Genomic DNA, 12,763 nt, shown 5'->3' on the forward strand with positions numbered 1-12,763 from the left:
CACACGTTTTGGATCAGAACAAGGGAGAATGTTTGCCTTCAGTAGGACCAAATTTGCACGAACCAGAGCTCATGTTTTATTATGTTCAGAGAATGAAGCCATCGGAGTCGCCGCCAAGCAGTGATCATCGTTCAGTCTTAGTTCCAGTCATGTGTACCTTCCCCAGCAAAAAGAAAAGTGAGTGAGCACTGGCAGTCGGCTCGTCTTGTAATGATGTCATTGACGGTGAGGAAGAGTTCCTCTCCTGTCACACGCCATCTTCACTCAGCCCCGCTGAATGCAACCAAATAACCATCTGATGAACCAATGTCACTGACCTTCTTCCAAAATCACCACCAGCCTGGTGAGACCAACTCTGGAGATGAGTCGGCGTGATTGTTCAACATATAAAGGAGAACTTCACTGAGTTCAAGCATCAACAGTCTGTTTACTGAGGGATTCCTCAACCGCACAGGCTCTTCTACACTCAAGTCAACGTCCTCCATCACTGATACCCAACGAGGGGCACCGGAGACGCCGCTTCACTGGCGATGTCCAGGCTCCCTGTGGGACGCCGCTTCACTGGCGATGTCCAGGCTCCCTGTGGGACGCCGCTTCACTGGCGATGTCCAGGCTCCCTGTGGGACGCCCCTTCACTGGTGACGTCCAGGCTCCCTGTGGGACGCCACTTCACTGGCGATGTCCAGGCTCCCTGTGGGACGCCCCTTCACTGGTGACGTCCAGGCTCCCTGTGGGACGCCCCTTCACTGGTGACGTCCAGGCTCCCTGTGGGACGCCGCTTCACTGGCGACGTCCAGGCTCCCTGTGGGACGCCGCTTCACTGGCGACGTCCAGGCTCCCTGTGGGACGCCGCTTCACTGGCGACGTCCAGGCTCCCTGTGGGACGCCGCTTCACTGGCGACGTCCAGGCTCCCTGTGGGACGCCCCTTCACTGGCGACGTCCAGGCTCCCTGTGGGACGCCCCTTCACTGGCGACGTCCAGGCTCCCTGTGGGACGCCCCTTCACTGGCGACGTCCAGGCTCCCTGTGGGACGCCGCATCACAATTTTTTGAATTTTTTGAATTGACTGGTTTATCTCATTGTTAAAGACTTGGAATCCAACTAGCTGCTTTATTTAGAACCATTTGTATTTTTACATTTACATTTCATTTGTGTCTGTAATACTATAACACTCAGTGACATTATTCAAAAGTGTATTTTTTTGAAAATGAATAGTTTTATCTGCATAATATTTTTTTCTCAAAAAGTCAAAGGAAAAATAATGCAGGTCTTCTCTGGGAAATCTATTTGAAACTTTCCATCTCCTGTAGCTGATCTGGGACTTTAATATTAAAAATTACCTAAATAATCTGTTATATTTGTAGAACTATGTTAATGCCCTTGGGGCAATTTTGACCGAATGACCCATGACGGAGGCTGTTCTTCCCATTAAATCCCCAGGTTCCACCAAACCTTCAAACTGAGCTGCATTGTGGATAATGTAGGCTCTGAGGGAGAGGAGCTGCTTCCTCATCCAGAGAGGTGTGATGCTGAATCAGTGGAGCTCTCCTTCAACACACACACACACACACACACACACACACACACACACACACACACACACACACACACACACACACACACACACACACACACACACACACACACACACACACACACACACACACACACCTATGCTCAAGCACAAAGCGTACACACATCCTGTGAATAGATTCAGCTGCAGTTGCATGATGGGAACCTTTATTGTGGCAGCACGTGTCTCCTTGATGTAACTCGACTTTTTAATTGAACTTGTTTTTACATTTCGGAGCTTTGTGACGATGACTCATCAATGTTTGTTTGTTTTTTCAAAAGGCTTGTGAATACGTCATCTGTAATCAATATGAATGTAGTGTGAACACAGAACTCGCATGACAGAATTATTTTCTACTGAGGATGTTTCTAATTTGTTTCTTATCATTAGTGCTCGAAGGTGAACTGGAATGCAGCCTGATTGTGATCTGCTTCCTATTAAAAGGACATTTGTGTCACAAACTGAACTGAGATTCACTTTTCGGCTGGAATGTCCATTTTTCTTATATTACTGAAACGAGACCTTTGAAAAGGAGACAATGACGTGTTGTAGTGGTTTCAGCTGAATTAACAAACTGCCATGGTCGGTCTTGGTGACCTTTGACCTGTGGTTGGAGGGGGAGGGGGAGGGGAATCACTCTGGACCGGCAGTTCAACCCCGTCGGGAGAAAAGAGTGGAAGACTACGGTGGAAATGCTTCACCAGCACAGCGATGTGAAACTCCTCCAGAACAAGCTGGGAAAAGTCCTCTGAACTCCACTGGGACTCCTGGTTCTGGACGGAGTGTGGAGAGAAATGAAACGTCACCACGGGTCCATAACAACTACTGTTTACTTCATCATTGAAATATGGATTTGATCTTGAATATTGAAGTAAAGGGCATAAAACCTTAGAATATTAGTTGAATGACATCAGGTTTTAATGAACCCTGGTGTGTTCATACTGTGGGACCTGGATAGTTAGCAGGTTTAGTTTCAGCAGTCACATGACCAGACCAAAGCAGCAGGAGACAAGTTCAGTCCAGAGGCTGAGACAAAGACACACTGGGTGCTCAGAGACCCACAGAACAATACCGTTTTTGGACTGTCGGAGGAAACCCTCGCACACACAGGGAGAACATGCAAACTCCACACCAAAAGCGCTTTACATTGTTAATCACATTCACACACCAATGGAGGCGGAAGTTTCATAAAGTCAAACCGAGGAAATCAGCCGGTAATGCCTTAAAGAGTGTGAAGCCTGAGAAACAGCAGGTTCGACGTGCTTTTAGTTATTTTATTCATATTTAATTATGATTCACTTTTTCACACACTGCATACATCCACAACTGGGGTGAAGGATTCAGGCGGAACGGGGAGGGGATTCCGGTGGGGAAGGCTCCAGAGCAGTGGTGCCCTGCCGCCCTCTGCTGGGACCCTGCCCATTCCATACACCCAATGTGAATGCACCACACCAATGTTGCTCATCAGGAAACATATTAAAAGAGAGGGAACAGCACATTTCTTGGCTGGCGGGGGTGGGTGGCGGTCAGGGTGGGGGGGCTGCCCACTTGCCTTACTTCTTCTGGGCGGGTGTCAGGGGCTAGCCACCATGCTGTTCTCTGCGGTCCTTCAGGTGTCCTGTGGCCCGTGGCCTGGGGTGGTGTCGGTCTGCAGAACCCCTTCGACTCTTGACAAGACCCACGGATGTGCAGAATCCCCCCTGGACTCACTGGGCAGAGCTGGAAAGCACTGGTTAGTGACATCTGTCATCTTGGTGGAGATCGAGAACACCAGTGACATTGTAGACCTAACACTGAGTACCCCCCCCAACACACACACACAGTGGACACTACCCTGCCTGGACCAGAGTAAGCAAAGTTGCGATGCAAACCTTCCCCTTCAGGAAGGGCTGGCTATGGTCACTGAGAAAGCAAAAAAAAAAAGACAGGAGATCTTGTATAATCAAACATTTTGTTGTGTTTGAAGAGGTTGAATTTATGCGGAGACCTTGATTCAAGCGAGGCAACATTTTGCACTCAAGTTGTGAAAGCCTACATTGTGGCTTCCAGTGTGTTTGTGTCGGGGGCAGCTGGGAAGTTAAGGTCTTTCCTCCTTTAAGGAAAAAGAATTGAGAACTAAACTGTGACAAGAAATCTGATTAGAGTAAATGTCTCTTGATCCTCGAGCTGAATTCTCTGCACTTCAAATTTCATTTAGTCAACTGAGTGAGTCAGTTTAGTTTTGGAGGAGTTGGACAGAGATTCTACAAGGATTAACATTCATTTCACTCAATCTTCATGTATGACCAGGCTGTTTTATGCGGTGTGATCAATGAAGTAAATATTTGTGTGATTTGTTTGGACCCCTGAAACCATTTGTCCTCTTCTACAAACTAACCTGGCATTATACAATGACCTGTGGAGTTTCTCTTCTTCCGTTCCATCTTTAGTATAAAGCAGAGGTCTCCAACCCGGGTCCTGGAGGACCCCTGTCCTGCATGCCTGCTTCAGCAGACCTGAATCTAATGATGTCATTTAATATTTATCTATTTCTATTTTATTATATTATATTTTTATCTGCTATGTGTCTTTTCTTTTTTACTATCCTGTCTGTTGTACCACTGCAAATTTCTCCACATGTGAGATAAATAAAGGATATCTTAAGGTTGTGAAAAAGCCCAATAAGGACCCCCCCATTGCAGTCTGGTGTGTTGATACTGGGAGGAGCTAAACCTGCAGGACGGAGACTTTATACCAGAAGTTGGAGACCTCTGGTATAAAGTTTAATAAACGTTGCTCCTGAGGCTGGTCTGCTCTCTGCTGCCACCGTGTGGTGAAGCTGCGCCACTGCAGCTTCTACAAAAATAAAGACAGGACTCTACTTTCTGATTTTACAGTAAAAAAATGAAACCAAAAAACAAGACTTTATTAAAGAAGCATAAAAAATAAAACTCTTGATACATTTCTCATAACCGTCCAGTCAGCTCAAATTATACGATTATACAATTCTTCTGGCTCACGGTTAAAAGGTCCATAAACTTTCAAATAAAATATATTTCAATTTTAAAATTTCTTCAATAATTTTCTCATTTTGTTATAAATTGCCTATATGTAGTACACAGAAAATAAGGAAAATAAAAAATGGAAAATAAAAATAAATTTGAAGTCATAAAAAGGGTCACATTTTTTTCTGGGATATTTAGGAAGCAAATAAAGTGTAAAAAATTAAAAGGTGTAAAAAGTTTATCTTAAAAATTATTAGCTAATGCCAGGCGGCTTGAAGACATGCAGATGGTTAACTTACAAATAATGATACATGTTCTTTAGAAACTACACTTATCTTCAATTGAGTCGGATGATTGTTTCAGGGTATTTACACGCAGGTCTGCTGACACCTTACATTTTGGTTCTGCATACAAAGAGAGTTAAAGCAAAAATAGGAGAGCGGAGGCTTAAGGGGCATCTGTCACCCCTTACTGGCATGGCTCTCTTTGCATCCCCCCCTCTAATCACAAAAAAGGTCAGAGGTCACTGGCTAGCATGCCTCAGGAAACCCTGTTTTCAAACCTTCAGAAAGGAAACGGGGGAGGGGAGACGTTTGGCTGAAAATACGATTTCAAACAAAAATCAGCAGTCAATCTGAAAGAATCAGTACCTTTTCAACAATTAAACTACTGTACATTAACCCTAACATTCTCTCAATGGCCAGAAACATCCCGCTGATCACAACACATTTTCATTTTTAAACACATCAACTTGCAGAGTTTCTAAAGGAGGGCTTGAAGATCGCCTCAGACTCAACAGTCATCGCATTTGCAGGCCTGAATCTGTTCCCAGTGCACCAGGAGGGGACAAGGACAAGCAACGTTTGACATCAGAGCCCCCGCCATGGCGCGGCGGCCGGCTGCCGGGCTGTCCCACAGAGGACGGGGGGAAGTTAGTGTGAGAACCAACGTCTGGCTTTGTTCATCTGTTTCAGTAGAGTCGCACCAAAGCACCATCAGTTCAGCTCCTCATCATCTTCAAACGCTTCATCAGCGTCGGTGCACTGCTGCGCTCAACCAGGACAAAAAAAGCAACAACAGCAACACCATGACACTGGCTGGAGCACCAGAACACAGCAGCACATTAAACAGCCTGCAGCCTCGCCTCAACACGCCCCGCCAGCTGGATGACCATTCAGAAGAAAGAGGAACCACATCCTGCAGCTGCTGGGATTTGAACACAGAGTGTGTGGAAGCCCTGGATGACCTAGCTATAGCTGCCATAGAAAGGAGAAGTTGGTTCTTCCTACTGTGCGAGCCTGAAAATGTGATCGTGTGTGTGCGGTCAGAGGAAGCCCTTTGAGGATCAGGTGTGTCCTTTTAATCGAGTTGCCATGGCTTAATATCACTATGAGCTCAACAGGGCTGCTCACACCAACATGCCCCCCAAACAACTACATCGTATTAACACTAGAAGGAGGCAGTTACTGCAAACTCACACTTGACTTAAAAACAAACACAAACACAAAACAGGATGTAACCGCCTCAGTGGAGTTACTCAGTAATGCTAAGAAAACACAGGACAATCTCATCAACAACTAACCATAGAGAGCACTACAGGAGCTCAGCGCTGAACGGGTCAACAGTGTCATCTGAGAGGGTGGAAGACCAGAACCAACCCAACCAAAGGCCTACAGTGCACGGGTGAAACGCCGGAGAAAAGCTTTCAACTGCCCCTTTGTTATTGGATTGTGGGAGGAGCAGCCGTGTCTCCGGATTGGACAAAACATTCTCATGTGACATCAGAGGGGCCCTATCGCATCCGAGAGTTCAAAATACGTCTGTCAGCCACACAAAACTAGAAAACACTCAAGTGTAACAGACACCAGAGGATGAGAAGAGCATCACCTCCCTTACACACACACACACACACACACACACACACACACACACACACACACACACACACACACACACACACACACACACACACACACACACACACACACACACACACACACACACACACACACACACACACACACACACACACACACACACACACACACACACACACACACACACACACACACACACACACACACACACACACACACACACGGCGAACAACAACTCATCCTCCGGTGTGCCGCGCTGCCCAACGACATGCTGACCTTAAAAATTGTTCCAAACTTACAGAAAAACAGAGGAACCCTGCCGGCGTGGCGTTGCAAGGAGCAATGAACAAGAGACGGACCGAGAAAGAGAGAAAAGGGGATTGTGTTGGGAACAGGTTGCTCCTGCCAAGAACATTAAAATCAGAAGTAGAAAAGTGCAGGCCTCACGGACAGCTTCATCCAAAAATATCTGTTAAGTACAAAAGTGTGAAAAGGAAAGGCTGTGAGAGAGAAAGCAGGCAGAATGAAGAAATGTGAAGACAGACCGGCAGCACGAGCTGCTCCGGGTCCAAATGAAGGCCTGAAGAGAGATAAGACACTAGTTTCCTTCCAAAAGTTCAACACCGAGACTGTCTGAGACGTCAGACCAGCTTCAATCAACTTCACTCGGAAAATAAGTCATTATTATTATTACTGTTATTATTCATCTTGACAGTCCCCGTCCATAAAGTATCATCATCTCTTTTAATGCATTTATTATGGTCCATCGCATGTGTGTGAAGGTTATTAGTGTGAGTCCTTCCATTGTCTGATGCTCCTGCCCCCTGCCCTCCACGCCGAGGGCATTAGGAGAAGATGCGGATGCACTGTGTGGTGGGGGTGTGACAGACGGGGCATTCGGGCTCAGCCGACTGGCAGATCTGCCCCGCGCACTCCATGCAGAAGAGGTTGTGGCCGCAGGGCACCAGGGCCGCCGTCACCTCGCTCTCGAAACACACGAAGCAGTCCCTGTTGACCCCGGGGCCCACGCCCACCAGGCCCACCACCCCAGGGCCGGGGCCGCCCTTCAGCCGGCTCAGCATCCCGGAGCTGAGCCCCACGCCGCTGCCGCCGCCCTCCGAATCAGTGGGCGAGCCGCCGGGCAGCGAGGAGGCGGAGCAGGAGGAGTAACCGGTGGACGAGCCACCAGAGCTGGAGCTGGACGCTCCCGAGAAGGAGCCGCCGCCCGCGCTGCTGGACTGCAGCCACGACAGAGTGCTGAGAGGGTCGCTCTGGGCACGACGGGCCAGTGGGTGGTCCAGAGGGCCCACGCCGGCATCCTGAGGCAGAGTCGGAGACAATCGTGGAGTGATGGCGCCGCCACTGAGGCCACTGCTGTTGCGGCGAAGAGGCGGCTGCTGCTGCTGCTGCTGCTGCTGCTGCTGCTGCTGCTGCTGCTGCTGCGAGGAGCCGGTCGTCTTATTTCCTGTTCCCCCGTTGACGAAAGGTGCCCAGATGTTGGAAGCACTGAACTCAAAGCCCAGTTCATCGGAGGAAGGCAGTCCGGGGGTGGAGTCGCCGCCAAAAGTGAATCCTCCTCCAGCGCTGCTGGAGCCTGTGCTAAAAGGGCTGGTGGGGCTGCCGCCCTCGTTGGCCTTCCGGGTGGCGCTGAAGCCGTCTGAGCTCATCCCGCCATTGTGCGTGTGATAGGCAACCGAGGAGGACATCTTCCTGCCGGACGAGTGGTGTATGGACAAGGGCATGGCGGGAGGGGGAGAGGCTGGGGGAGGAGGGGGGGCGGCATGGTGGCCTGTCGCCCGGGACCACAGAGACGCCCCCAGGCCGCCGCTCAAGGAGCCCAGGCCCTCCAGGCTGACGTCAGTGCCGTTGGTGTGGAAGTCATTGTCGCCCTGCAGGTCTACAAAGGTCCCAGTCCGCAGGGTGATGTGGGTCTCAATCTCCTCCCGCGCTCGGTCCACGTTCTCAGGCATCCCGGTCACCTCGAACACGGGGTCCTTCTCTCGACTGGGCGTCACGATGTAGGTGTGAGTCTGCTGCTGGATGCGCTTGATCGTCGCCCCCTTCGGTCCAACAACCAAACCCACCACTCTGTAGGGAACCCTCACCTGCACCAACGACAACAGTCACATTCAGTTACTCACCGCAGCCTCAAAAACACAACACCTCTCTGTCTGTCTGTCTGTGTACCTGTATGGTGGTCTGCCCGGGTAGGTGTGGAGGACCAGGGAGAGAAGCTCCTCCCCCTGGTCCTCCAGCTTTGCAGCGAGATGCCCGGATCATGGAGAAATGCTCAGCTGCCGACACAATTTCTCGTTTGGCCATCTCCACGTCCTCCCTGCGGCCCGTCACGATGAACACCGGGTCCTCGCCTCGGACCGGCGTCTTAATGTAGGTGTTTGTTTTGGCGCGCAGGGCCTTGATCTTACAGCCTGGAACAAATAAGAAGTTCACAAAAACATTAGTACAAAGTAAATGCATTGTGCACACAAACAGTAGAAATACAGATCCCGCGAACATCAATAATACTCAATAGAAGTAGAATAGATATTTCGTTGTAGATCAAAATGCACACCACAAGTGTACATGGCTCAAACAACAATGTGTCTACAAAACACTGAAAAAGTGTAAAAACAAATAATCAGTACTATAGTGATTAAACATATTAATAATAAATAATTCTCTATTTACAAGCTCGAATTGATATGAATGAAATTAAAAACACACAAGCAACACAAGCATCCAAACACACCAGATTCAGACTGTATTGATCAGAAAACGGTCAATTAATCGCAGTATGCCCTGTCTGCATCCCCCCACGCACACAATGCCAGAGGCTGCAAATTAACACAAGCACACAATTCAAAAGGAAAAATAAGCAGCAATAACTGTCCTACGCAAAAATTAACACAATGCTCCACATGAACACAAATATAAATCAAGGATGAGGGTTCATCCAGAATGGATCAGACGTTTGTCCTTTTCACAGTTGCATACTCGCCTGAAGCCATCATGCAGTAGTGACTTAACTACACAGCTTTACTGAACAACCTGGATCTGACAAACAAACATGTTTTAAATCTGGAGTCAATGTTTTTTTTAAAGAGACAAAGATGGAAAGACTGAAACTTTCCAGTCTGAACGATGGATGATGGAGGTACTGGATCACCTCCATCGTTCACCACACTAAGCTCCAGCAGCCTCCACACTGAGCTCCACCACCTCCTCCATCCTCCACACTGAGCTCCACCACCACCTCCTCCACAGGGTTGCGGGCTGTGTCGCTTTAAATGGGGACGGCTCCAGCAGGCCGACCAATAGGAGGCTCTGAGCGTGATGTCATTGTGGGAAGCAGAAAGCATGGCTTTTTCAAACAAAGAGAACAATGCCTCAAAGCTATCGACACTGCGACGGGGCATCCAGCCCTCGGCCGGGGAGCGGAGGGCCGTTCAGTGGTGTAAAAAGGGAGCCGGGGCCGCGGGGAGCAGCGAGCGGAGCCGCGGCGGCTCGGCAGGCAGTCGGAGCGGCTGCAGGGCGGAACACCGCCCAGTCCCTGTTTGTGCGGCTGCTGCTCACCATCAGCCCGAAACCAAGCCTGCACAGCCGACCATTCACCTCACACACACACACACCTATGGACCGAAGCTGGGGCTTTTCCCCGGCGTGCCTGCAGTGGAGAGCCGCTGCCTGAAACGAGCCGTGCAGCGGAGCTTCCTTTGTCTGGTGCAGCCGGTAGACAGTCCAGACTCCCGACAATCTGCCGCTTTGTCTGACCCTCTCCACCCCTCCCCCTCCAGCCTACCCTGCTACCACTGGCAAGGCTTTGTCTCAATACTGATCAAACAGCCCCGTAAACACATCCAGAGTCATATTTAACAAAGCATTTGGCTTCATACTGCCCCTTTAAAGAAGAGCCCCAAAACAGCACAGAGCAGCAGAACCCAGACAGTGAAGCCGAGAGCCCCTCTCTCCAGCCAGGCAGCCACCCAAACAAAGAGCCAGCAGGCTGCATGCTGCCTGCACACACACAAACACAGGGTGTCCTCTCACACACACAGGATGTCCTCACAAACACACACACAGACCCTGGGTCTCCTCACACACACACACACATACACTCACACAGAGGATGTCCTCAAACACTCAGGGTGTCCTCACACACACACACACACAGACCCTGGGTCTCCTCACACACAAACACACACACCCAGGGTGTCCTCACACACACACACAGAGGATGTCCTCACCTTGTCTCCCCACGATCTCGGCCACATGCTCGGAGCTGGGCACGGGCACACACTCCGTCATGTTGACGCTCCTCTTCCTGCTGCACAGCACCGAGCCTTGTTCCCCGTGCAGCATGGAGTGAGAGCCGGCCATGTGGTACCCGCCCGACCCGTAGTACTCCGGGGATGGGGAGCAGGACGTCGGGGAATCCCGGGACCCGCTGGGATGCTCCAGCATCTGCAGGTCCACGAAGCCCCCTCCACTCACGCCGTTACAGCTCTCGGAGCCCGGACCCTGCGTCCCGTCCAGGGGGTCGACCAGCCCGCTGCCCCCACAGTCCACCTTCTCCAGGGCCATGAGTGACAGCTGGTCCAGGGCGAAGCGGAGCGCCTCCTGGTGCTCCTCTTCCCGGGACTCCTGGTCCGTCTCGCGGGGCAGACCCACGCCGTTGTGCTGGCTGGTGATCACCACGTCGTGGTCCATGATCTCGGGGTGGAATAGAGGACTAGGCATAGTCTCTCCGTGGATCTCACATCAGATCCCGGCAGCCTGTGTGTCGAGGGTTCGGCCAGCCTCTGAAGGAAAGAGGGAGAAAGAGAAAGATGAGGAACGAGCGCTTTGTTTTGGATCCTGGATGAGAGCAGCGGGACACCGACTCCTCTCCAACAACAAGCCCGTCCTCTGCGCTGTCCGAGCGGCTCGCTTTGTCTGTTGTTGCTGCTCTCCTGACAGCGGACCCCGTCCAGGAGCGCTCCGTCAGCCCAGCGGGCTGTGGAGGAGGCGGTGCAGCCTGGCCGGTGTTCAGGAGCCGCGGAGGAGCCATGAGGAGCTAACAGGCTAACAGGCTAACTCCAGTCACGTTGTCGAGCCTTTGTTTGGAGCCGCGCGGCGAGCGGCTAGCGGCTAGCGGCTCTGACACGCAGCCTGGCGGCTCGTTTCTGAACACAACAAGCAGGAAAACCACCCAAACTTACTTTATCCAACCTTTCTCGACGAGGTCCTCCTCGGACCGGAGGAGAAGCAGCCGGAGGAGGAGGAGGAGGCGCTGGGCAGCTAGCGGCGGTAGCTAACTAACAGGGGGGCGGAGAAGAGGGAAGAACGCTGAAAAACGGAAAAGCGGCTCCGCTGATTTCTCTCTTTTCCTGGGGAGTGGAAGCAGAGCTCGTCAGGAGCGCCGGAGGCTCTTCATGCTGTCCGGGAGCCCCGCCGGTTCGTGGCGCTGAGTGAAGCGGTGCTGGTGGCGGTGCTGCTCTGCTGCTCAGCCGCTCCGTCCGCCGCCTTTGTCTCGACAGGCGCACGCCGCTCCGTCTCCGCACGCGGCGCTGACGTCACCCGCGACACAACAATGAGTTCAAAGGCCACATGCGGCAGAGGGGCGCGGCGGCGGCATCGGCGGCGCGGCAGCGCATCGACGCGCCGCGGCTGTCAGGACCTTTGTGTCTGTCATCTGCAGAAAAACACTTTTCATCCTCTTGCAAGTCTTTGGGTTTGCAGCCCGGTCCGGTGTCCTGCTCGTGGCCCGCTGGGCGTGTTCATCATGGCGCCCGGCAGGCCAACACAGCACCGTGTTCATTTTCCTCTAATTTAAGGAAAACATATGCACTTCAAAATATGAATATAAATGACCCACTATACATGATATGCTATACAAACACATTCGAAAAGGAGGGGGAGGGAGTGTAAACATAATACAACTACTCTGTCTAATGGAAAAATAATATTCCATGTTGTACAAACACAGATTAAATCTAATTTTATTCTTTACATACAAATAGTTAGACATGCCCCCTATGTAACGCATTTCTTCAAGCAGATCTTCCAAAAACCACAATGGAAGCGTGTGTTCAACTCCCTTAATCCCACAATGCCACAACAATTTAATTACCATGTAAATACAAAAAAAAATCACATCTTTATACATACATATATATATATATATATATAATTATTATTATTATTATTATTATATATAAAGTAATAATAATAAATTATAATAATAGATATCTCTTGGTTATAATAAAGTGAACTATTGATCCTTAAATTATTATAATATATACATTTTTTTCACTTCAGTCTTTATAGATTTTTCCAAGACAAACAGAAA

At 50.2% G+C, this 12,763-nt stretch overlaps 1 protein-coding gene across 1 annotated transcript; it reads right to left on the reverse strand.

Annotated features, from left to right (window-relative positions):
• Window positions 1-4,444: 4,444 nt before the first annotated feature.
• On the reverse strand, window positions 4,445-11,852 carry LOC308122758 (RNA-binding protein MEX3B). The gene is made up of 4 exons (XM_080484817.1): window positions 11,634-11,852; window positions 10,680-11,234; window positions 8,623-8,864; window positions 4,445-8,540 (listed from the first exon to the last, which is right to left on the reverse strand). The coding sequence occupies exons 2-4, from the start codon at window positions 11,170-11,172 to the stop codon at window positions 7,281-7,283; spliced, it is 1,995 nt and encodes a 664-aa protein (XP_080340943.1). The 5' UTR covers window positions 11,173-11,234; window positions 11,634-11,852; the 3' UTR covers window positions 4,445-7,280.
• Window positions 11,853-12,763: the final 911 nt, after the last annotated feature.

This window comes from Lipophrys pholis, assembly GCF_963383615.2.
Source record: "Lipophrys pholis genome assembly, chromosome: 1".
NCBI lineage: Eukaryota > Metazoa > Chordata > Actinopteri > Blenniiformes > Blenniidae > Lipophrys > Lipophrys pholis.